Genomic DNA, 27261 nt, shown 5'->3' on the forward strand with positions numbered 1-27261 from the left:
GTGTCTGTGTCTGTGTCTGTGTGTCTGTGTGTCTGTGTGTCTGTGTCTTTTAGGACTCCAATAGTTTATAACTACCTAGTGTTTGGGAAGTAGATCAAGAAACTTCTAGTTTGTTTCACTCAAAAAATTCAAATTTGAATTTGGCCTTTGTGAAATCAGCATAAGAAATTTAACCTGTCATAACAGAAACAGACCTTCTTTCTGGTAACTCTTTAGGACAGTAAACATATCTAACACTTGGGAAGCTAAAACAGGATCCCAAATTCTAGGCTAGCCTGCTACATAGTGAAACTCTAGCTCAAAAAGAAAAGCAGTGTTCATGGGACAAGCTTGAGAGTCCAGGTTCCCTCCTGGTGTTGACTCAGCCTGGGGACAGTTTTGATAGTCTGCGGCCAGCTGAGTACAGGGGTTTGTCCTGCAGCAAGCCTACTTAGGGTTCAAGGCTTTGGGATGGTTTTCTTAAGAGACATGAGTACATGCACAAAGCCTGATATTTTTCTGGCCATTTCCAGTACAGACCAACTTGGGGGCATTCCTCAGCTGCCAGTTACTATGTATGATATGTGGGAAATGGCCTTATTCCACCATTATTTATAGCATCCTAAAAGCTTTGCCTCTGGAATGGACTGCTGTCAAATGAGGGCTCTTATATGCCGTTGCATTCCTGGAACACACTAAACCTTTTAACTAGATGGAGGGAAATACAACTTAATTTATTATCCAACAACGAGGCTTATTAGCACAAACACACAAAACTCAAATGAGCTTTAAGGTCCAAGGGAAAGAGACTAAGAGTTCAACTCAACCACACTAGCACTCTCACCAAAAAGGAGGTAGTTCTGGTTCTCCTTGGCTCAGTGGAAGGATAAAAGAACTGTAGCCACTAGAAATCCAAGCCTTGTGTGGTCTCCCGGAGTGGGCTTTGGGGAGAGACCCAGGTAAGCTTGGCTGGGGGCTCTGTGTTTGCTGCAGTGTTGGTTTTGTCTTCTTTTCACAGAGACCCCGGTTGCATGTCAACCAGTCAGTTACCGGTAGGAATTCTGTGACACTACCATCACAGGACAGGGATCGCCATCTCTGTCACACAGCCATCTTGGCCTTGTATCCCACCCTTGTTTAGTTTTGACCTGTTCTAACACTGAGATGGATTGTGGAAAGAGAAAGACACTGACTGACTTCCACCTTTCATTTGCTTTTCCCTTCTCCCATCCCTCCCCCTCTCCCATGCCACCCTATACAGGATGAATCTCTTCAGCGCCTGCAGAAGGAGTCCGATGTCTTGCAGAGAACATATGCACACTACTTCGATCTCACAATTATCAACAATGAAATTGATGAGACAATCAGACATCTGGAGGAAGCTGTCGAGCTTGTGTGCACAGCCCCACAGTGGGTCCCGGTCTCCTGGGTCTATTAGGCTTCTCTGTGGCTATCTGAGTATAAAACCAGGAGCCACTTCCTATGTGGAAAAGCCTCTTTGTTATCGGCCTTGTGTCAGCAGGTCGTGGTCCCTAGAGACTACCTAGTTGTAGTGTGACCTACATTTATAATTATTGTCATGTCCGAATAGATAGGAGGAGAAAATCAATTACACACTAATTTAAAGAGACAGTATCTTTTTTAATCAGTTCTCCTAAACTTTAATAAAATGTATCTTTAAATGTATGTATTATTCAATCCTTTGGAATGTTATATTTTTGGAAATCATAGCTTTTTATTTCCAAGGCCCCTAAAAACTGCACAAAATAGATGCTGCTTTCTATAATCTATTTTAATAATAATAAACATGATTCTGTTACCTTGACTGGGGGTGGAACACTACATTCTTTTTAGAGTCTGATTTTATGGATTGGAATACCTTTCTTTCCTTTATTTATTTGAAATGATTAGTCTAGTGATTACAAAACAGTCATAAATTTTTAAAGGCCTTTTTTCTCTCTCTTTTTTTTAAGTCCTTTATGTAACATCCAGATACTGTGATACTGTCTCTTTGAAGCACCCTGTAAACCTTTTAGAGATTTGAAGTTGGGTCTTGACTCTTAATGCATGTGGACAGTCGCGAGCGTTTATGCTGTCGGTGTGTCTGTGTTGGACAAAACAATCTGTAATTACAGCGAAGTACATTCCGTTCACGGGGCATACCCAGGGGAGTAAGAATAAATTGCTATTATGACTAAGTTGTAAACCTATGCACATCCCTTGCATTTCGGGCAACTTTATAAAACAGAAAAAAAAGATTTTTATTAATAATAATCATGTAGTGAAATGTGTTTGTAATTTTGTCTCAATTTAATTTGTTGTAAGGTGGGAGGGGGTACTGCTGGTTTCGCCATTTCAGATCTGTGTTGTCTAAGAGTATTAACGTTTTAATTAAGCAAAGAAATGCGGATTTTTAATCTGTATGTAATTGTTTTAAGCACCCATTTAAAGAGAATATACTGTGCAATGAAGAAAACAGTTTAGGCATTTGCTACAAACTGAATTATTCCAAAAGAATAATCTATAACCGCCCTGTAAATTCCTTTAAAATGATAACTAACAGGACAGTCTGACCATTTTTTAAAATATACTTCATTGTATGTGTTCAATAATTAAATGCCTTTGGGTCCTTCATTTCATTATAGATTTGTTCAGGTCTCCAAGCTGGCAATCTCCTCAGTTTTAAGGTTTGTTAGATGCTCACTGACCCATCAAAGGCCCAGAATGAGTATCATTTGGCAGGGCAACAAAGCAGCCTGCCAGGGCACAGCTTGGACCACATCTGACTCGCAAGGCCACCTATGGTCTCTCCTTCCTCTTGCTCTATCCCTTGGCACAGGGGAGTCACCCGTCCTTGTTGCTTTAGAAACATTTCACCCTCTCATCCCCCGCCATGCTGTCAGAATCACTAGAGGTTCAGGCTGGGGTTCTCAGACTCTTTGCCAGAGGTCACTAGAGTGTTTCCCCTTCAAGTGTGCAAGGACAAGGCACTGACATGACTCCGGTCCTTGGAAACACACCATTGCTTTCATTTCTTGCAGGTTAGCTGGCCCCCATCACTTTGTGCCTTGGCAGAATGAGTTCTGGGCTGAACAGCTCCTCTTTGGCACTGAAGAGAGAAGGCAGTTTTTGCATCATACTCCTCTCCTGTTTTCAGCATCTCACCCATCCCAACTATTATTACATGATACCATTTGGTTTCCATTTGTAGACCATTTTTTGTCAGTGCCCAGAAGGGTCGCAACTAACCAACAAGATACTATGAGAAGAACTTACATTCGGTCCCACAAGTGAGGGTGACCTAACAGCACCCCAGAGACAGGCTCAACAGTGGGCTCTTGCTAGTTGGAGGGAGAAAACTTCAGGAGTTGCTTAGGGCTGTGTAGTGCTGACCTCAATCCTAATCAATGCCCAGGCCAGACACCATTACTGCAGTAGTACTGACCATGAGCCACCCTTCTCAATGGCTCGGTGCCTGCTCTACCTCTTCCAGTAAAGCACAAAGAAGACTAAGGTGTGGGAAAAAGAACCATTCCTCCCTCTGGTAGAACCCCCCTTATGCTCCCACTTTCTCTTGAGAGCAGATCTCCAGAGATGCTAGCAAGGCCTGTCTGTAGCCATCTACCATGTCTCTACAGGTAGAATGGGCATAAGAAAGTGAGGCCAGCTGAAGTACAGGTGACCACAGACTTAAAAAAGTACTCTAGGACTCGGGGTCTGGGGGACTTCTCTCCTCCTCACTGGCTTTCTGGGGACCTGAGAGAAGAGCACAGGCAGGCATCCTTCCTGCCCTTATGCAGGTGGTGAAACCCTGCACCTAGAACACAGCAGCTGCCCCAGCAACTCACCTGCTCTTTTCCACTAATACACAGCTCTAAAGCAGTGTGCTTATGACCTAGAGGACAAAACATCTTAAGTAGGAGTACTGCCAGGACAGTCATACCCCGAGCAATCAGAGGAAATTGCTCAAAGCTTCTTGACTGCTTCCATTTCATCAGCAGAAACACACACACACACACACACACACACACACACACACACACACACACACACACACACACACACAGATTAGAGCAAATGACCAGAGATTGCTAAATCAGTAGTCAGCTGAAGTGTTAGAAGGCCAGATTGCAGGTCCTTTCTGCCACCCAAGCCCTACTCCCTACAATAGGAGAGGGAATGTTTAGATCTCCTAAGTTCTTTGTTTGAATGATGGCATGAGCTGATTTTCTAGTCATAAAGTAGTAAATACTTCTCACATGCAGCGTATTCCTCTCTGAACACTGAAAAGGAAAGTGCCACTCATTGTAATTCCTCTGGAAGTTTCCCAGTGTCAAGATAACATTGGAACTTCTTTAGATGTACCCCATCAGGTGAGATGGCTTAAAATATCTGCTCAGAAAGGGAAAAAAAGAACTGACCTACTTCTTGCCATTTGCATTCAGAAGGCATTGTCTCAGGCTATTGGTGGCAGACTAGGTAAAGCGTAGAGTTCCCCAGCAAATGAAGAGTGGCAGGAAGCAGTCTGTTCCCTGTATCCAAGGCCTGGACCAGGTAGGAGGGCAGGCAGGGGGGCCAAGTGTTCCTTTGAAGCTACTGTTACCTTTTCAAGCTTTTTGTCTCAGAGTTCTGTTTTCCAATCAGGTGTCTCTTGGTTAAGGTTACTAGTTTGTTCTTTGCAAAAAGTTCAATCAACTGAACCACCCTCCAGGAAGGAAGGAGCTACCCAGAATGGAAACTGCCCCTTAAGGGTGAGGCAGCCCAAAGCATTCTCTTGTCTCCCACTGATGGGATGTTCCTTAGCATCTCAGGTCAGTTTCTTACACAGGGCCAAAATAGGCTTAGCTTCCCACAAACACTATCAAGAAAATGGCTTGGTTAGTAAATTCTTAATACAAATGTCTCCTTAGAAATAGTAGAGGGCAACACTGAGAAGCATTCCAAAATCAAGCCCCTGGCAACCCCCATCACTTGTTTCAGGTCAGCATTCTGGTGGGTAGATGCCGGTGGCTGTTTGTCAGCACTGAACACAGCCTGCTCCATCTGTTCTCTTCACAAGGGCTGTGGCTGCTGAGGCAAACGGAAGGCCCTGCAAGCATCTTGATGCCTTGTCTCTTACTATGGCTTTCAGAAGGGCTGCGTGCTCATCTCATCCCTATTTTCGTTTGGGGGCACCTGCCCTTTTCTAGCCCCTTTAGAAATAGGGTCTCCCTCTCTGTGGTACCACTGGCTAAGGGACCATACTTGGGACGCCTCATGGTAACTGGCTGTGCTGGTCACCGCACGCGTCCATTTGCCTTAAACTTGTGGAAAGTCTCGGGTTGCCCAACGTATAGAGTGAAGTTCAGCTCTCATACCATCTGGAAGTAGGGGAAAAGAGGGAAAGCACCCAGCCTTCCCTTCTGCACTTCCTGTTAGTGCCCTCGGACCACAGCAGCAGCAGCAGCTATAGGGAAAGAGCAGTACCATCTCTGGGAAAGGCATCCTCAAATCTTAGCTGTTAGAGGGATGGGAGAGAACATCCTGACGTCCCACTATCTGTCATCTGACCCTCCATTAACTCCCTTAAATGAACCTGTGCAAATGGACCAAGCAAAAGAAAACAGAAGGAGATGATTGCAGCCACATAGGAGACCTCATTGCTGGCCCCAAGCATAACTCCAGCTTGGCTACTGCTTAAAGTTCAATCCATTCTCTATAGCGCGTGACTGAGTAAGGTCCAGGGATGAGTCTTTCTGGACCCAGGAGAGAATCTCAGCAGAGAGACTTGTGCTTGGGAGTAGAAGTAGGCATTCCTCCACTGAAAGTGGCCTTGCCTTTATTTTTCATTTGGCAGAGACCAAGAATTGGGGGGTAGGGGTTGATTTCCGTCTTTGACGTTTGCCTGGGATGTCCTCTGCAGGCAGGTGGTGCTGAGACCCCAGCATCATGTTCCAGTGCAGTGTAGGTGCATTGCCATTCAGACTCAGTTCTGGGGTGGTTTTGCATAAAGCTTTGCCAATGTGTTCTTTCTTTCTGTATGTATTATTGCCTTTTTATAAAAGGTTTTGAAGTATTGTCTCAGTGATAAAAAGAGAGAGATGTTAATGGTTGTTGTATATTTCACCGTATCCGATTGTAAGTATTCGCAGGGTACAGCCAAGCCTTAGCTTGCAAGAGGAGCTGAAGGGGTTGGAAAGGTTCGGATTCTTTGTAAATGTCCTGCTTTTCTTTCTCTCTGTGTGTATCTATTTACATGCCTTAGCACACGCCCTCCCATCCCAACCCCTTTTGCCCTGTCACCTGAACAAACACAAGGCTGGTGGCATTGCCAGCACAGTACAAGTCGAAACCCTAATCAGTTATCTCGTGTGACAGGGGAAGAAGAGAAACTGCATAGTATTCTTTGTAGAATATACATACCTGTAGGATGCTGTGTAATGGGAAACCATAGACTTGGGCTTTTGTCATTTCAAAGTTGGAGAAATGTATGAATAAAATGTATAAAACATGAAAAGGCACGTGTCTCCTCAGATTCCAGGCCAAACAGCTTGGGAACAAACACCCTTTCATGGTGTAGAAGAGGAGGGACGGCCGTATTTTAGGCCCTCTGCATGGCTCGGCTTTGCAGGACTCCCCCGCAAAGGTCTGTACCAAAGGGATGGCTTCTATCCTTTCTGGGAAGAGTGTGTCCCAGGCTCCTGGTGTCCATCCTGGAAACCTTCCTCTCAGGCTTCAACTTGCATGTGAATGCACGTTTCAAATAGCTTCTGATCTTTATAAAAAGAGACAAACACAAGTTGTGACAGCTGCTGGAAATAGAAGTCTAAATTGATTTTAGTGATGTAGGTGCCGCAGCTCAGCAAATGTGGTTATATGACGTTTGCACAAAAAGCTGTAGGAGGAAGTGCTCCAGGCTTGTTACTTGGCTTGATACAGATGCTGTTTGTGGTTTGGCTTCAAGCTAGAATATGGGACGTGGCTTTTAGTATGCCCCTGCTCACCTCATTGACACACTCCCTGCTCTGGCCTTTTGCTTTGCTCAAGAAAGTCGTAGTGGAGACTCACACTTGCCTGTGCTGCATACACCCCAGAAAGGAGCCAAGCCCCAGTAAATTTTACCTGCTCACTTGAAAATTTGCAATAAGGAAACATAAATCCTAGTGACTATAAGCCAACGCTTTACTCGAACTTAATCACTATAAGAGTCTAGATATGATGGGGGTGGGGTAACAGCTGGTCAGTAAAGCTTGTGGCAGCGTGAGCACGGGTCTGATCCCCAGCACCCATAGAAAAGGCCAGGCATGGCGACAAAGCCTGGTAATCCCAGTGCTGGAGAGGCAGAGACATAAATTCTGGGGCTCAGCTGGCCTCCCAACCTAGCTGAATTAGAGTACCTCAAGCCTCTGTGAGAGACCCTATCTCAAAAGAGAAAGCAAACAACTACTGAAGAGCATGAGGTGGGCCTTTGGCCTCCACCTGTGTACACACATGCACACACACTGTTGTGAGTGACTCTCCTCCAAGCCAAGCAGCCGCCATCTTGGGGAGTTGAGCTGTTCCCCCTTGGAAAAGAATCACATTAGCTGAGCTTGTTGACTATTTGTACCCACTTATGAGGGGGTGGAGAAGGTCACAACACCTCACCTAAGTATCAGCCACTCTGCCACCTATTGTATACAACCGTCTTAATTGCATGTGGTCACAGGGAGATACTTTGACTATATAGGCTGGAAAGACTAGTGAAGGGGGCTCCATCAATGAAGCTGGGGTTCATCACAGTCACACACTGCCAGAGGATCTGACTCAATTCTGATGAGCTATTGTAAGAAAATGGAGGAAAAAACAGCCTGCTACAACCTCACAAGTGGCTTCTGGTTGTGAGGGGGTAAACTGAGGCTGGAGGTGGGAAAGCAGAGACCGCACAAGGCAAGTTCACCACAAATTAACAGTTTTCACAGAATTTCCCCTAGAACAATCTTGAATACCATGAATACTCTTATATGCTCACAGACATATGTGTGATGTCAGCAACATATCAAAGCCAACACTTAAGGTCTGTGTGCTTTCTGTTATATAGCATGTATCTCAGAAAAAAAAACACCAAACTCACCAACTATGATCACTTTTGCAGCTGATTATTTGACAAAATCTAATGCTGAGACCTAATCTGAAAAGGATCCAGTCAAAGCAGACACAAATATCCTTAGCTGCTAAAAAGGAGCTGCTTCAGAGTCTGCATAAACGTGAGGACCTCAACCCAGGTCCCCAGCACCCGGGTAAATGAGCCAGAGCCAGAGCCAGCAGCGCAACACAGGCCTGTGATCCCACAACTGGGATGGAGGACAGGAGGATCCCCAGAAACCAGTCTAGCATAATTGGTGAGCTCCAGGTTCCCTGAGAGACCATCTGAAAAACAATAAGGAGGAAATCAATCAGAGAAGACACCTAATGTGGAGCCCCACATGCCCAAGAACACACACCTACATAGGAACTCACGTGCAGGTACGAATTACACATGAATAAATGAGTCCATGTATGCACAAACGCAGAAAGAAATGAACGATGGAGTGAGGGGTTGAATGAACTGGGACCAGGACAATGCCAAAGGCAGGGAGGAAACCTGGAAGAATTCTCCTCCTGGAGCACTTACCTCTTCCACAGAAAGGAAAGAACTGACTCCTGAAAGTTGTCATTTGACATATACTGTGGCATTAATATATCCAAACACATACATACATGCATACACACATACATACACAAAATAAATACTTTAAAACTACCTAGAACATGAAGAGAAAGTAGGAAAGTAGATGAATACATTTACACACTAATACTAATGACACCTTATTTGACTTTTAGCTCTACATACATTTAAATTCGTTATAATGCTAACACAGAAGTGGGGAAGGAGATAGCATTAACATGGCTTAAGTTTTACATTGTCAAGGTCAGGAATTAACTAATAGACTTTTGTACGTTAAAGATGCTACTTAAGAGCAATTATTTCCCAGAATTCCCAGACATAATGCCTGGTTCAGAATTTAAACACTAGCCTGATTTAACAGAGCTCTGTGTGTGGGCGTGTGTGTGTGTGTGTGTGTGTGTGTGTGTGTGTGTGTGTGTGTAAATTAATTCAGCCAAAACTGGGGAGACAGAATTTCTCCATCTGCCTCTGCTTTGCCCATATAGCAGTGTTATAATTTATAGAAAAAAATGAAGCAAAAACCAGAAAATATGCATATTTAAATTTAGCTGTGGGCTCAGGTTCCCAGACAGGGAGATACTTTTTCCTAGCACCACGGATCTTAGGTTGGACTATTTTCACTCCCAGTGTGGTATTTCCTGTAGAGAGATGGAGCTGAAAAAACACATTTTTTTAAAACAGACTTATTCTTAGAGTCCCATTATATAATCACGAGAAGAAAATTAAGAGGTTATAATTTCCAAGCAGAGGTCAAACTATTATCAAAAGCACAGACTATAGAGGAAAGGATTAATTAATTCAACCATCAAATTTAGGATCTTAAGAATTAAGGGGCTGGGGATTTAGCTCAGTGGTAGAGCGCTTACCTAGGAAGCGCAAGGCCCTGGGTTCGGTCCCCAGCTCCGGAAAAAAAAAAGAATTAAAATAAAAGCCAATCGCCATAGTACAGCCTGTAATCCTAGCACTCAAAGCTGAGACATGAGAATCTGGAGTTCAAAGCATAGAGAACTCAGGACCAGAGAATTTGAATGGATTTGTCAAAAACAAAAAACAAAATCACTAGTTAATGACCCGTTTCAGTCCTCAGCAGCAGGGGTGATGGGAACCTGGCTGGAGTGACAAGCTCTAGACAGACCTGGAATCTTTTAAACACCTTCCAACAAGGTAAAGAAATCTTTCCAAAGTGGAAGCCATGAGATCTGTTCTTGACTTCCCTGGCAGTGAACAACAGACTGGGTCTGTGACCTACACCTTCTGCCCCTATGGGGCACCTGAACTCAGAAGAAAGAAGCTTTATGCTCAAGGTGGCAGTAGAGGCTTGTAACTGTCACAGAGAGGTGACAGGCTCTGACTCCACCTGGCTGCAGTGGCCATGGAGTTTCTCTGAAGGAATCGAACAAAAACACTTTGAGCTGTTTGGTTTGTTTTCCTTCACTATGGAACATCTGGTCTACCCTCAGTTCTTTAAGCCCCCTAATACTTTTTTCCCATAATGCTGGGGATAGAACCCACGACGTTGTGCATACTAGGCACTTAATAAATTTGAAACTTCTCTTTGCAAAAGATAGAGACCATTCCATAAAACCACAACTGATCAAAATGAAGACTGTGGCACTCAATCGCAACTGGGCTATCTTCAAAACCACTCCTGCACCTGAGGCTCAGGGAATGTTTTGGAAGAAGAGGCTTAAAGATTGCAAGAGCCAGGGTTGGGGATTTAGCTCAGTGGTAGAGCGCTTGCCTAGCAAGCGCAAGGCCCTGAGTTCGGTCCCCAGCTCCGAAAAAAAAAAAGAAAAGAAAAAAGAAAAAAAAAAGATTGCAAGAGCCAGGAGCTGGGGGGAGGGTGCTGGTGACATTCTGTCTCCTAAGAATTTTACAAGCTACACACATTAAAGTCTCACCCACCTAACTGCCCAATGAGCTGAACAAGGGTGACACCAATAGCCATGCCAAAGTGGATGGAGAAAAGTCCATGAAGCTTCAACCCCACACAAAGAACTACAGGCAACTGAAGAATGTTCAGAGTGAATAAAATAGTCTTCTCCAGTGAAGGGTACACCAATCAGTTATCTGACAGCAAATAGTCAGCATTTAAGGAGATATATAGATGTGTGTGTGTGTGTGTGTGTGTGTGTGTGTGTGTGTGTGTGTAACCAATATGTATATAATATGTATATATATAATATGTATACATAACATGTATGTAAACAAGTAATAAAAAAGAGGCTGTGGATTTGAAAGACAGGAAGAAAAGGTATATGGGAAGGTTTGGAGAGAAAAAAGGGAAGGGAGAGATGATTTAATTGTACTATAATGTCAAAAGTAATAGAGAAATAAATACATAAAATACTTTAAATTTTACCCACAAAGTTGCTAGGGTCCCTAGCAACATTTTTGAGCTCAGTGGGTAAAGCACTTGGCACATGAGCAAGAGACCTGAATTCACCTCACATAGGAAGCCACGCACAATAACATGTTATTGGAAATCCACATCAGGAGGAGGCAGAATCCGAGAAATCCTGGAGGTGGGCACTCACTTGCTGACCAGCTGAACTACTTGGCAAGCTCCAGGTTCAGTGGAAGCTTTGTCTTAACAAATAAATGAAGTGACGAGCAAGCCAGGATGGTGTCACGCATTGATCTCTAACCTGGATGCACAAGTACATGTAGTGACACACGTGTGTACACATATGAACGTGTACACACATATACAAAAGGAGATAGGTAAATGAATACTCAGAAAACAAAAAAGTTGCACTTATAGAAAATTCCTGTGGTGAAATTTGAATATTCCATTTTGAATATAGATTGTAGCTCCTCATCCCAGCAACCAGGAGTCACCCTTGATGGCACTTCCAACTTCAGATCTTCTCAATGTCTTGTCTTCATTACAAGGAGGGTGGGTATTCATTTGTAAATGGGAAGACAGGAGGAACAGGCTTGGGATGAAAGTGGGAAAGATGATGTTTGCTCTTGAACAGTTTAGTACAGTATTAGTTGGCTTTCCCGTTGCTTTGACCAAATATGGCGAGAGGCAGTGTAAAGGAAGAAAGGTGTGGCAGGAGTTTAAGACAGCTAGCCATACAACTTTGGCAGTCAGAAAAAGGTATATAATGCCCAAGCCTCACCCCAGAGCAGCCCACTTCCTCTAGCCAGGCCCCAACTCCAGTGAATTCCATAACCTCGGCCAAAAGCACCAGAAGCAAAAGACCACCTTCTAAAGAAGCACATGGGCCTAGGGTTATGTCCCACCCTTAGCAAAAATGACAGTGTTTCCCAAGCTCACAGAGCTTTGGGGTCAAACTGTGGTTAAAAGCATCGACTGCTCTTCCAGAGGTCCTGAGTTCAATTCCCAGCACCCACATGGTGGCTCACAATCATCTGTAATGGGATCTGATGCCCTCTTCTGGTGTGTCTGAAGACAGCGACATTGTACTCATATACATAAAATAAATTTTAAAAAAAGCATTTCCTTTCTACTCAAGGAGATGCTTCAACTCAGGCAGATGGAGCTCTACTCCCCGCCCTCCACCACACACACACACACACACACACACACACACACACACACACACACACACACACACACTTTAAATAACAGAAGAGGAGATCTACTTTTCCCTCCTCTCTGCAGTATGTGTGTGAGCAAGGCCTGACCACTCCTGTTGGAGTCTTTGAGGGAGGAGAAAAAGATGAGACATATCTTTCTAAGCAGAGATGCAAATACTGTCCCAAGAATTGTTCCGGGATACAGTTAAACAAAAGTGGGAGGATGGGGAGATGGCTCAGCCTCGAAGCTGCTTGCACCAAGACCCAAGACTGCCAACCTGAGTTCTAACCTCTGAAACAACATAATGGAGGAGAGAACTGATTCCTGCAAGTTATCTCCCCCTCTCTGTATCTCTCTGCATCTCTCTCTCTCTCTCTCTCTCTCTCTCTCTCTCTCTCTCTCTCTCTCTCTCACACACACACACACACACACACACACACACACACACACACACACACACAGGGTGGGAGCAGTGATGATCAGACCATCACAAGACTCTGATTCCCAAACTCTAAGAGAACCTCAGGGGGAAAAAAAAAACCGTGGACCCTCTTTCTACAAAAATCAAAAAAGGAAGAGGAATGGAATAATAGCACTATTCTCTACCAAAACATACACACAAAATTTATTCAATAATTTTTTTCTGTGTATTACAGTGTGGTTGCCATTGGGGCATGGTTTTGATTGGTTGGTTTTGTTTGTTTTTAAACATTGTTTTTTGATAATTTCATACATGCGGGCATTGTACTTACATCATCCCCCTTCCTTCTCCCTCCAACTCATCCCCTGCCACCCCTACTCCATCTCAAATCCATTACCTCTACTTATATGAACACAACCTACTAAATCCATTTAGGATTTAGGGCTGATCCCTTGGGATTGGGTAACCTAACAGGGGACTCATCCCAAGAGAAGATTGATTGTCCTCTTTTAGAAGTCATTAATTCCCTGTAGACCTTCATCTAGGGGCAAGAGCTTCTGAGATTGTTTTCCATATCCATCTTGAGATGTCAACTGCTGTCAGGTTTTTGAGACAGGTTGTCTCTGTGTAGCCCTGGCCATCCTGGAACTCGATTTATAGACAGCAGGCTGGCCTGGAACTCACAGAGATCCACCTGCCTCTGACTCCTGAATGCTGAGACTAAGTCATGCACCACCACTGCCAGGTCAGAGAGAGAGAGAGAGAGAGAGAGAGAGAGAGAGAGAGAGAGAGAGAGAGAGAGAGGAGAAGAAAAGAAACCTTTTATTAAAAAGGAAAGTAACAAAAGCTTCCTTGATGAGGGTAAACACTATACTTTTCTGTGGGTCTAAGTATTTAACATGCTGTGGGATTACACTGGTTTGGAAAATGGCAGTCAGGTCTTGTCTGGGCAACTGTATTCTTAAGCTCTGATGGGCAGGCTTCCCTGTCATGTATAGAAGACACTGTTGAGTAGCAGACATGCTGATCCCTGCCTCTTACAATCTTTCCACCCTCCCTTCGGTGATGTTCCTTAAGCCATAGATGTAGAGGTTGTGTTGTAGATATAGTAAGTGTTGTGGGATATCCTGTGGTCAGTTGTTCTCTGAATTTTGACCAGTTATAGATGTTAGTGATGATCTCTATCTGCTACAAAAAGAAGTTTCTTGAAGGTTAAGACTCTATTGCTAAAGGCAGCACAAACTTTGGACACAGGGCTTGAGGACACAGAGGAATTGAGCTGGAAGTAAGGACTAAGTCCCTAAGGACTTTCTCTCACAGGCTTGGAAGGAGCTTGTGGAAGGTGCCAAGGGAGAGGAGCAATTGCAAGTCCCACCCGGGTGTAAAACCTGTGAACCATAGACAGAACCAGCACAGCAAGATAACCCCTAGAGTGGCAGAGGGCCACTTACATCCTCAGGGTTAAATGGCTTAGCCAACAGCCATTTCATAGATTTAAGGTCCATTCAGTGGGAAGAAATTCATGCCTGGCAGTAGAAACCTGACCTGTGTGTGGTGAATGAAGTCATAGACCCTAGAGAACATATTACTGCCACTTTCCAAAACAATGTAATCCCAACTGCATGCTAAATACTTACACCCACAGAGAAGTATAGCACTCACCTTACCAAAAAAGCTTGTGTTATGTTTTTTTGTTTGTTTGTTTGTTTTTAACTGGCAATGATGGTGCACGCATTTAATTCCAGCATTCAAGAGGCATAGACAGGCTGATCTCTGAGGTCAGGGCCAGCCTGGTCTACAAAGTGAGCTCTAGGCTAGCCAGGGCTACACAGAGAAACCCTGTCTTGACTCCCCCACACCAAATTTTCTTTTAAAAAGTAAGCGTGTGTGTGTGTGTGTGTGTGTGTGTGTGTGTGTGTGTGTGTGTGTGTGTTGTCCCCATATGTGTGATGATGCCTATAGAGGCCAGAAGAGGGTGTTATGTTGGATCCTCTGGAACTGGAGTTACAGACTGCTGTAAGCTGCCCAAAATAGGTACTGGGAAATAAACTCAGCTCTCTGAACTTTCTGCAAGTGTTCTTAGCCAATGAGCTATCTCTCCAGCTCTTTTCCTTTCTCTTTTTGAGGACGGGTCTCACTGTGTAGCTCAGAGTGCCTGGGAACTCATTATGCAGCCCAGGCTGTCCTCACACCAGAGCTCCTCTCACCTCTACCTCTCAAGTGCTGGGAACACAGGCGAGCACCACTGCTCCTGGCCTGGCTGTGGTTTTGATAGACATGAGTCCAGACATACTCATCCTCCTACTATGTCAGTGTCCATCGTGTCTCTCTCTTTATTCTTTACCACTGTCTTGCTCCCTATTTTAAGGAGAGCATCTTGTAACTTTTTCTAGTTCTGGCTATTGAGATTATGAGGATCTTCTAGGATAATTAAGGCTTCTTTCAATATACTATTTTGACAGAAAATCCTCATCTCAATAAGGAGCCAATGGCATTATTTGGTTATGTTTGAAACCCATTCCTAAAGAACACTATTAGCAATCTAGGAATAGAACATCTGTGTTCTAGAATCAAAAAACATTCAAGCTGGTTCAAGTATAGAAAAACTATATAGAAACTTCTAGATCCAGGGTTACTGTTGGGGAGGAAGAATAACATCTAATATTCTGTGATACAGTAACTATAGTTCAGGGCAATTGATTATTAGAGACTATTTTGAGAGTTCCCAGAACAACTACAAAGACATCTAAGTTATAGATACACTAGTTACATTGATCTGATCATTACACGGTATATACATGTACTGAATTTCATCCTGTAATCCATAAATAAGCATAATTATTCTTTTCTTAAAAGCTAAGCAGCATTGACTATATGGCTCAGCAGGTAAAGGCACTTACCACCAAGCCTGAGGGCCTGAGTTTGATACCCAGGACCCATATAATGAAAGGAAAAGATGTATTCTCAAAAGTTGTCCTTTGACCTCCACAGGGAACCATGCCATCCATGTTCCTGCCCACACATACACACAAAAAAAAATATAACAAAACTGAAACTTAAAAATAAAGAAAAAAACCTTAGATTAGATACATGTGGTAGCACATACATCTAATCCTAACATTCAGGAAACTGAGGCAGGGAGATGACAAGTACAAGGCAGCCTAAAGCACAAAATAGAGAAGGGAGGGCGAGGGAGAGGAGGGAAAGGGAGGAGAGGAAAAGGGGGGAAAGGAATGGAAGGAAAGGGGAGGGTAGGAGAAGGGAAGAGAAGAGGGAAACACTTGGTACAGAGACAGACAGCTAGACCAGTGGAACAGAATTGAAGACCCAGAAATGAACCCACACACCTATGGGCACTTGATTTTTGACAAAGGAGCCAAAACCATCCAATGGAAAAAAGATAGCATTTTCAGCAAATGGTGCTGGTTCAACTGGAGGTCAACATGTAGAAGAATGCAGATCGATCCATGCTTATCACCCTGTACAAAGCTTAAGTCCAAGTGGATCACGGACCTCCACATCAAACCAGACACACTCAAACTAATAGAAGAAAAACTAGGGAAACATCTGGAACACATGGGCACTGGAAAAAAATTTCCTGAACAAAACACCAATGGCTTATGCTCTAAGATCAAGAATCGACAAATGGGATCTCATAAAACTGCAAAGCTTCTGTAAGGCAAAGGACACTGTGGTTAGGACAAAACGGCAACCAACAGATTGGGAAAAGATCTTTACCAATCCTACAACAGATAGAGGCCTTATATCCAAAATATACAAAGAACTCAAGAAGTTAGACCACAGGGAGACAAATAACCCTATTAAAACTGGAGTTCAGAGCTAAAGAATGAATTCACAGCTGAGGAATGCCGAATGGCTGAGAAGCACCTAAATAAATGTTCAACATCTTTAGTGATAAGGGAAATGCAAATCAAAACAACCCTGAGATTTCACCTCACATCAGTCAGAATGGCTAAGATCAAAAACTCAGGTGACAGCAGATGCTGGCGAGGATGTGGAGAAAGAGGAACACTCCTCCATTGTTGGTGCGATTGCAGACTGGTACAACCATTCTGGAAATCAGTCTGGAGGTTCCTCAGAAAATTGGACATTGAACTGCCTGAGGATCCAGCTATACCTCTCTTGGGCATATACCCAAAAGATGCCCCAACATATAAAAAAGACACGTGCTCCACTATGTTCATAGCAGCCTTATTTATAATAGCCAGAAGCTGGAAAGAACCCAGATGCCCTTCAACAGAGGAATGGATACAGAAAATGTGGTACATCTACACAATGGAATATTACTCAGCTATCAAAAACAATGACTTTATGAAATTCATAGACAAATGGTTGGAACTGGAAAATATCATCCTGAGTGAGGTAACCCAATCACAGAAAAACACACATGGTATGCACTCATTGATAAGTGGCTATTACCCCAAATGCTTGAATTACCCTAGATGCCTAGAACAAATGAAACTCAAGACGGATGATCAAAATGTGAATGCTTCACTCCTTTTTTAAAAGTGGAACAAGAATACCCTCGGGAGGGGATAGGGAGGCAAAGTTTAGAACTGAGACTGAAGGAACTCCCATTCAGAGCCTGCCCCACATGTGGCTCATACATATACAGCCACCCAATTAGACAAGTTGGATGAAGCAAAGAAGTGAAGGCCAACAGGAACCGGATGTAGATCTCTCCTGAGAGACACAGCCAGAATACAGCAAATACAGAGGCGAATGCCAGCAGCAAACCACTGAACTGAGAATAGGACCCCCGTTGAAGGAATCAGAGAAAGAACTGGAAGAGCTTGAAGGGGCTCGAGACCCCATATGAACAACAATGCCAACCAACCAGAGCTTCCAGGGACTAAGCCACTACCTAAAGACTATACATGGACTGACCCTGGACTCTGACCTCATAGGTAGCAATGAATATCCTAGTAAGAGCACCAGTGGAAGGGGAAGCCCTGGGTCCTGCCAAGACTGAACCCCCAGTGAACGTGGTTGTTGGGGGGAGGGCGGTAATCAGGGGAGGATGGGGAGGGGAACACCCATATAGAAGGGGGGGAAGGGTTAGGGGGATGTTGGCCTGGAAACTGGGAAGGGGAATAATCAAAATGTAAATAAGAAATATTCAAGGTAATAAAGATGAAAAATAAAAAAAGAAGGGGGAAACACTGTGGGCTCTAGGACACTTGTTGCTCTGACCACCTGAGTCATATCCGCTCCTGTAAGTAGCCCCTCCCCCATATTCCTATTAGTAATCCCAATAAAACTGGGTCCCTGTCTGGAGTAAGTAGGCATTTGTTCATATCTCCTTAGGGATAGTATCACATAACACCAGCACGTCTACCTAGGGGACTCATTAATTACAAAAAGAAAAGCACTTTAGACCAGGTACTGTATTCTCCAGACAATCCTGAAGGGCAGCTATCATCACCATGTTCACTTTGTAAGACACAGAAACAGAGATGTTGGAATTGATACAGATGTTTCTAAAAGAGGTGATTCAGTTAGGAAACTGCTGTTATGTTAGCACAAGGACCTGAGGGTGATCGTCACAGTCCATTGCAAAGCCAAACCAAACCAAACTATGGGGGCATGCATTTGTCATCCCAACACTGGCAAGGGTTGGGGGAGAGACAGGCAAATCACTGCTATGCTCTGAGCAGCCAGACTAGTGGTTTTAGCAGGGAGAGACTCTTTCCAAACAAAAGAAAAATAAATGGCACCTAAGGAATAACACTCAGGTGCATGAACAGATACACACAGAGATAAACACACACACACACACACACACACACAGAGAGACAGAGACAGAGACAGAGAGACAGACACACACACAGAGAGAAAGAGATACAGACACACAGAGTTACAGACACACAGAGAGAAAGAAAGAGACAGAGACACAGACACACACAGAGAGAAAGAGAGACAGAGAGACAGACACACAGAGTTACAGACACAGAGAGAGACAGAGAGACAGAGATACAGACACACAGAGAGAGAGAAAGAGAGACAGAGAGACAGACACACAGAGTTACCGACACAGAGAGAGACAGAGACAGAGATACAGACACAGAGAGAGACAGAGAGAGACAAAGATACAGACACACACAGAGAGAGACAGAGACAGAGACAGAGAGACAGACACACAGAGAGACAGACACACACACACAGAGTAGGTGGGGGTTCTACTTCTATGCTTTATGTCCCTTAAAGGGTACAAGAAGTGGCCATGGGAATAGGAGAAGTACCCTTTCCTGGGTAGGACCTGGGGAAAGTTTAGAAGGAACTACTGCAGCTGGGGGAGGAGGGGGTAAGCAGATCACGCCTGACAAACAGGAAGAAGCATCGTATTAGAGCAGGAAATAGAGGGCCTGAAGGCTGGACAAAGACAAGCCTCTTCCCTTTGTGCACACTCGTACCAAGGCAGGGGCGACCTCCCCAGGACCTGAGGCCCAGTGCACTCCAGAGCCCAGGCTGACTTTGCCAAGGCAAAGTTCCTCCCAAGCCAGATACAACCCCAGAGAAGGTTTACATTTAGAAACATACTTGTGCGTATGTGTGCATGCTCATGTGTTTGTGTTTGCATGTGTGCATGCATATGTGGGCCAAAGATCAAGGTTGGGTATGTATTTCAATCGTTCTGCACTTTATTTTTTAATTTCCATTTTATTTATTCATTTGAGGATCGAGTGAAGGATGGCTATGCCTGCAAGTGTTCTTATGACATCAGAGGACAATTTTGGGAGTCAGTGCTCTCCTTCCACCATGGATTCTGGAAGGAAGGCAAACTCAGGAACTTTTACCCAATGAACCATGAGCCATCTTGCTAGCCTGCCACTTTTTTTTTTTTTTGAGACAAATCAACATCATCCCACCTCTGCCTCCCTGCCTGTGATTAAAGATACATACTGTTGTGCCCAGCTTTTACATGAATGCTGGGATCAAACACAGGTCCTGGCAAGTGCTTTTGCCAATGGAGCCATCGTGCCACCTCTTACCTGCTCATATTTTTGTTGACTTGACCAGGTCTTCTGCTAAGTCCCTGCTGCAAGCCGCAGCTCAAGCCTCTCATTTCCCTGCTTCCCCTGCAAGGTGTAGCAGTCTTTCTTCTTGCCACAATTGCCCCCTTTCTACAGCAATAGCATCTTGGGCTTTGGCTGGCACATACAGACCTTAGTTTCTCTTCAGCTTATGTTTCTCTCTCCCGCTTCCACTGGAGACAGAACATGCCTCTGCCTCTAGTGTCTTTGTATTTGGTCAAATGGGGAATGAATGCAGAGAAGTAAGCAACTGACAAAAAATACCATTCACATATTGATTCTTTCACACGCTTATGCACATAGGTAATGTACTCTGAACACATTTACCCCCATTACCCTCTTATCCCCTTTCCCTTCCCACCAAACCGATTTTCTTTCTACATCTCCCTCCTTCTGTCATGTCTCAGTGTGTGTCCCACACATTTAATGAGCTTTGCTTGCATGGGCATGAGGTGGGCATTGACTTGCACAAAAGCAACTAACCTGAGGGATATGACCACTGCTTCCCCACTACCATTTACAGTCTATAGCTCTCAGGGAGGGGGGTGGAGTCTTACAAGCATTTCTTCAGTCCACAATGGACTTCTTAAGAAATTCCCATTATGGGGGCTGGGGATTTAGCTCAGTGGTAGAGCGCTTACCTAGGAAGCGCAAGGCCCTGGGTTCGGTCCCCAGCTCCGAAAAAAAAGAACCAAAAAAAAAAAAAAAAAAAGAAAAAAGAAATTCCCATTATGGTCCAGAGAACAACTGCTGCTAGGAGTTCAATGGTGCAAGTGCCACAGCATGTCCAGAAGGCAGAATTTCCCAGCAGCCCTCTTCCTCCTCTGCCTCTCACATTCTTTCTCCTCTTCTGCTGTGTTCCCCGAGCCCCGGGAGTGGCAGGTGTGATATAGATGTCCCACTTCCAGCTGAGCACTTTGACCAATAATGACCCTCTGCATCAACTGTTGCCCACAGTGAACAGAAGCTTCTCTGACCAAAGCTGAGAGCAACACTAAACTATGGGTGTAAACATTTTTGGAAGGCAGTTGGGCATCATGTCCATGTGGCAGAACAGTAATAGGTTCCTGCCTCGCTTCCCATTAGGGCTTATGGCCTCCGTAGCCATGGGGTTTTGACCAGACTTACAGTGGCAGGCATAACTTCTTCCAGAAAGCTGTGGCTTACCCCCAGCAGCTGTGCCACTACTGCACTAACGGGCACCTCTTGGTGTCAAGTTGGTACTGCAACTCACAGCGTTCACAGCTGGGTAAGGCTGCTGATGAGTTTTCTCCCTCAGCAGCCTACACAGCACATGAAAGCTAACTAGCAAGGAAAAGCTACCAGCACAGTTCTAGATTAGTATCTCTATACCTAGCATCCCAAGGGTGTGGTGTTGTGTGTGGTATTTTCATCTAGTTCTAGTGGGCAACTGAGAGCAATGACAAAACCCGGTATCATTTTGAGGTCCCCTAAGGCCTTCTTCACCAATGTTTCATAATTAAGCATCCCATACCTGGCACTGAGATTTTTCTTTAATAACCTAGGAGTTCCGAGAGCAGAATTATGTAAAAAAAAATTCCTTTTAGGATTTGTTTGTATTTTGTTTTTGTTTGTTTGTGACAAGATCTCTCTGTTATGTAGGCCTGGTTGTCCTGGAACCAGGACTGGCTTGAACACACAGAGATCCACCTGTCTCTGTCTTCCTAGTGTTGGCATTAAAGGTGTGCACCACCATGCCTGGCCAGAAAATATTCTTGATAGAAAAAAAATGCAGTTTTACTTGTTTCCCTTCCTCCCTCCTTCTGACATGACTAAGCATGTGATGGCTGGTGCCTTGGCAGCCCTGTTGGATTATGAGGTGACTATGGGAATGAGAACAACATACAGGGAGGGATAACTTATGAGAAGTGTGGGTCTTTTGGAGGTATGTAGTGCAGCCACATAGGCTACAGATTTCCTTCCTACTGAACTTAAAGGAGTTGTTTTGTCATGGTTTGATATGGGGTGGTAGGGATGAAACCCAGGACCTTGTGAAGATTATTGAACTATATGCTCTGCCCTCGGATATTCACTAATTGGCAAATAAAAATTATTTAAAGTTATGATGTACATCATGATGCTTTGACCTATGCATGCATTTATAAAATAGCTAAATCAAGCTATTTCTCCATTGTTTCGCAGATTTATTACTTTAAAAATATTTTTTGATTTTTAGTTTATGTGTATGAGTGTTTTTACCTGCCTAGGCCAGAAGAGAGAATCAGATTCCCTGGAAATGGACTTCTGGATGGTTGTGAGATGGCAATTGAACCCAGGTTCTCTGCAAGAACAGCCAGTGCTCTTAATTACTAAGTCATTTCTCTAGTTTTCACATAGATTACTTTTCTAGCAAGAACATTTAATAAAAACCTCTCAGCAAACTTCAAGTAAGTAGTATTGCTACCTAGAGTTAGCACACTATCCAGGAAGGCCAGTCCACCCTGTGTATGTGAAACTTTGTACTAACATGTCTCATGCCCCAGCTGCAGACAGCCCTCCTTGTACTCTCTCTGCCTTTATGGTTTCAACTGGCTTCAGGTTCCCTGTAGGGATGAGATCATGTGCTATCTGGTTTCCTCTGTCTGGCTTAACGTCCTTCAGGTTCTTCCATACACTCCCACAGATGTGGACTGTATCATGAAAAAAAAATGAAGTTCTAGGCCATCTCAGCCTCTGGCACTGGAGTTTACCCTCAGCTCAGCGCCATCCAGCCTCCAGCAGTGACTCACTTTTCTTTGGCTCTGAAAAAGGGTCCCATGGCTATTTCCCCTTCGCTCCTCACTCAGCTCCTTGAGGTGAAAGGAATTTTCCTAATGAGGAAAATCGAGCCGCAGCACTGCAGGCGGTGGAGGAGAGACAAATGACACTGTCTTTGTCTTTCCAGAAGGCTGCGCCTGCAGCTGCTGCCTTAGTCAGCGAAGTGCCAGGGGAGCCAGAAAACAGGAGATGTGTTCTGCAGTCACAATCAGAAATCCCAGAAGTGCGCAGGTAGTTTTGGGCATCAGGAAACCAGCTTCCAAAGGACAAGTGCTTTCACAAGACCCTATACACACCTATCAGTTTGAAAGGGAAATGTAGAGAAAGAAAACACACAGGTACACACACACACAGAGAGAGAGAGAGAGAGAGAGAGAGAGAGAGAGAGAAGAGACAGAGAGAAACAGAGAGACAAAGACAGACAGAGACACAGAGAAAAGAGACAGAGAGAGAGAGAGGGAAAGGGAGAGACAGAGAGACAGAGAGAGAATTAAAATGGTGTTCGAGGATGGGGCATTATAACCTAAAGAGCAGCCTTGTCTCTATAGTGAGCCTTTGTCTCAAAACTAAGTTTTTTAAAAGAAGAACTACAAATGGCCAGTAAATATCTGGGAAAATATTCAACATCCTTAGCTAGCAGGGACATGTGGATTGAAATTTCTTTGAAATTCCACCTCACTTAAGTCAGAGTGGCTGTTGCCAAGAAACAAAGTGACAACAAATAATGGTGGCTGTGTAAACTCGTACAGACACTAGGAAATGTGTCTGGAGGCTCTTCACACATCTAAACTATAGAAGTGCGCATATGACCCATTGTCTGTACCTGGAGTGCTCTGTCTATCACCTACTGGAGATACTCACTCATCCATATCATTGCTCAGAGCCAGAATTCCTTCCATTGGGGAGGCCTCCTCAACATCTACCCTCCCCCGAGGGTCCCAGTGATAGGGAAGTGATTCCCCCAAAGTTCACTCTGAGGAACAGAACCGATGAGTTTTGTGGACTTTATTGCAGAGCACAGGTGAGGAGTTATTTACAGGGGTGTGGGTATTCCTCCTCCACAACCAGCCACAGAGGCCTTTACACCACAAGGATGAGGGCTTCTCTATAGCCCCGTGGAAGGAGTCCTCCTTCTCTAGTGTCCCCACCCCATTCTTGAGATGACCTGCAATTAGGGGAGTGTTGCATACACCAGGTGGTATGGAGCCACCGGATACTTGGGTGAGGGTCTTGTGACCTGTGTGAGGGGTGTAAGCAAGTCATCAGCAAACCCAACTGAAGGGTTCTGCAAGGAAGTTGAGCTGAAGTCCCCAAGGTATTGTTGATAGTTTGTCTCAGAGGACAATCATGCACAGCACTGCCACACAATTATAGATGGATAGAGAAAGAAAGTGTGCTACAGATACAGTGGAATTCTGTGCAAATACAGAGAAATCAAATCATGACAGTGCCGCAAAATGCATAGACCTGAGGAATATAAGTGAGGTAAGCCTAACTCAGAATAAGGAGAGGAGAGAGTGCAATGGCATTCAGATGTCATGAAAGCTGAGAGGAACCAGAAAGAGGAGGCAAGGAATGGAGGAGGCAGGGGATAGAGGGGAAGTTGGAGGAGGGTGGGGGATGGAGAAGAACGAAGAGGGAGTGGGAAGTAGAAGACAGGGGCAGAGATGGAGAAGGGTGGGGGATGGAAGAGGGCAGTGGAAGAGAAGGACAAAGGAAGAAATTCTCATATCATAAATGTAAGAAAATGTTCATCACTTTGTATGCTCACTTTAAAAGTTCATAATAATTATGTTTTTTAAAAAGCCCTTATGCATATGTGTTTGCTTGTGTGTAATGACAGGGCCACTTGCATGCAATGTCCACAGAGTCATCAAGGAGTCTGACCGTTTGGAGCTGGAGCTACAGATGATTGTGAGGTACCTTATGGGTGCTTGTGAACAAACCTGCAAAAGCCACATGTGTCTTACTTCTGAGCCACCTCTCTAGCCCCAGAGATTCCTTTTTTAAAAAATAAAACTGGTTAATTCCAACACTAGGGAAGCAGAGGCAGACGAACCTCTGTGAGTTTAAAACCAGACTAGTCTGCAACACAGTGAGTTCCTGGCCAGTCAGAACTGTGAGATTAGGCCTAGCCCAAAGAAAAAAAGAGAAAAAGAAAGAAAGGAAGGAAGCAAGAAAGCAAGGAAGGAAAAGAGGAAGAGAGGAAGAGAGGAATGAAGGGAGGAAGGAAGGAAGAGAAAGGAAGGAAGAAAGAAAATATAAAAGATAAAAAGAAAGGAAAAAAGAAAATTGGATTGGAGACATAGCTCCATGCATATGTACAAGGCCCTGAGTTCCAATCCTAGGAGCACAAGAACCTATGTGTGTGCACACATGAAACATGAATGGGGGAAAGGCTCACAAAGCCTCACCAGTATCAGAGGACTAATTGGCAGATACTGTCTAATGGAGGAAGGAACAGTCAGTTTTCTTCAGGTAGGTGGCCCCTGATAGGTTGCCTAAGCTCCAGTGAATGGCCCTATACACATTCAGAAGCAGCACTAATTGGACTCATGAGTTTTTTTTAAGGTCAGCTTGACATAAGCTAGAATCATCTAGGAAGAGGGACCCTTAACTGAGGAAATGCCTCCATCAGATTGGCCTGTGGGCAAATCTGTGCAGCATTTTCTTGATTATTGATTGGTATGAAAAGGTTCACCCCTGGGCAGCTCAGCATGGGTTGCACAAAATGCAAACTGAGGAAACCATGAGGGACAAACCAGTAAGCAGCTCTCCTCCACAGCCTCTTCAGTTCATACCCTGAGCTCCTGCCCTGGGCTCCTGCCCTGCCTTCCTTCAATGATGGACAGTGTAAGCTGAAATAAACCCTGCCCCACCCCCAATCACTTTTGGTCCCGGTAATTATTATGGCAATAGAAATCAAATCAGGACCCAAATCCCGTGGGGAACAGAGCAGACCACCCAGGAGTGCAGACATCCCAAGGCCGCAGTACAGACTGCCACCTCTGCACACCTCGGCCCACATCCCTGGTCCAAGAGGAAACTGCACAGTCCCTCTGGATAGAGGGATATAGGAACAGGAACCGGTACCCGAGGTTCTGGTCTGCACCCAGGACCGAACTGATCCCGCTGAACAGCTCCCTGCACCCAAATCCCGTGGGGGAGAGAGCTGGACCCTCAGAAGTGTGGATACTCCTGAGAAGTCAGAGGAGAATACCCTCTGCCCACAGTCCAGACCCAAGAGGGAATCACATAGTGCCAGCTGTGCCCGAGGGGTGCAAGGACCTACACGAGCAATCAGGGGCAAGACCCTTTGATGCCTGCTGGTGCCTAGAGCTGGAAGACAGTCTCCAGGAGCACCGCCACAGCTGAGAGCAGAGTACCTGTTCTCAGGAAAGGCTGAAAGAAAACAGGAAAACAGTTCTACAGGAGTGCTGACACAGAGGCCTACAGCAAGACCAAGTCACTCCCAGAAACACCAAGACAAGCAAACACCAGAGACAATCCAATGGCTAGAGGCAAGTGCAGGAACCTAAGCAACAGAAACCAAGACTACTTATCATCATCAGAGCCCAGTTCTCTCACCAAAAAAAAAAAAAATACTGGATATCCAAACAAACCAAAACAGCAAGAATTAGGTTTGAAATCACATTTTTTTATAATGATGGAGGACTTTAAGAAAGACATAAAGAACGCCCATAGAGAAATGCAGGAAAGCACAAGTAAACAAGTAGAAGCCCTTAGAGAAGAAACACAAAAATCCCTGAAAGAATTACAGGAAAACACAATCAAACAGGTGAAGGAATTGAAAATGGAAATAGAAACAATAAAGAAAGCACAAAGGGAGACAACCCTGGATATAGAAAACCAAAGGAAGAGACAAGGAGCCATAGACACAAGCATCACCAACAGAATACAAGCGATAAAAGAGAGAATCTCAGGAGCAGATACCATAGAATCCATAGAATTCCATAGAAATCATCTACACAATTGTCAAAGATAATGTAAAATGAAAAGAGCTACTGGTCCAAAACATACAGGAAGTCCAGGACACAAGGAGAAGATCAAACCTAAGGATAATAGGTATAGAAGAAAGTGAGGACTCCCAACTTAAAAGGTCAGTAAACATATTCAACAAAATCATAGAAGAAAACTTCCCTAACCTTAAGAAAGAGATGCCCATAAACATACAAGAAGCCTACAGAACTCCAAATAGATTGGACCAGAAGAGAAATTCCTCCCATTACATAATAGTTAAAACAGCAAATGCACAAAACAAAGAAAAAATATTAAAAGCAGTAAGGGAAAAAGGTCAAGTGATACAAGTGATATATAAAGGCAAACCTATCAGAATCACACCAGACTTCTCACCAGAGACTATGAAAGCCAGAAGATCCTGGATAGATGTCATACAGATCCTAAGAGAACACAAATGCCAGTCCAAGTTACTGTATCCAGCAAAACTTTCAATTAACATAGATGGAGAAACCAAGATATTTCATGACAAAACCAAATTTATGCAATATCTTTCTACAAATCCAACCCTACAAAGGATAATAGATGGAAAACTCCAACACAAGGAGATATACACCATACAGAAAGCAAGAATATAATTTCCTTGCAATGAAACCAAAAGAGAGAAAAACAAACATAATTCCACCTCTAACAACGAAAATAACAGGAAGCAACAATCACTATTCCTTAATATCTCTCAACATCAACGGACTCAATTCCCCAATAAAAAGACATAGACTAAGAGACTAGATACATAAAGAGGATCCAGCATTTT

General features: G+C 44.2%; 1 protein-coding gene across 28 annotated transcripts in view; it reads left to right on the forward strand.

Annotated features, from left to right (window-relative positions):
* Positions 1–6475, forward strand: part of Cask (calcium/calmodulin dependent serine protein kinase) — a 345044-nt gene extending 338569 nt beyond the window's left edge. For 27 of the 28 annotated variants that reach the window (XM_087599293.1, XM_087599282.1, XM_087599283.1 and 24 more), the window contains 1 exon segment: positions 1241–6475. In XM_087599293.1, the coding sequence (XP_087455419.1) occupies positions 1241–1417 (177 nt within the window). In that variant the 3' untranslated portion in view covers positions 1418–6475. 28 annotated transcript variants of the gene reach the window in all.
* The last annotated feature ends 20786 nt before the right edge of the window (positions 6476–27261 follow it).

The sequence above is a fragment of the Rattus norvegicus genome, chromosome X (assembly GCF_021556685.1).
Source record: "Rattus norvegicus strain SHRSP/BbbUtx chromosome X, alternate assembly SHRSP_T2T, whole genome shotgun sequence".
In the NCBI taxonomy this organism is placed as follows: domain Eukaryota; kingdom Metazoa; phylum Chordata; class Mammalia; order Rodentia; family Muridae; genus Rattus; species Rattus norvegicus.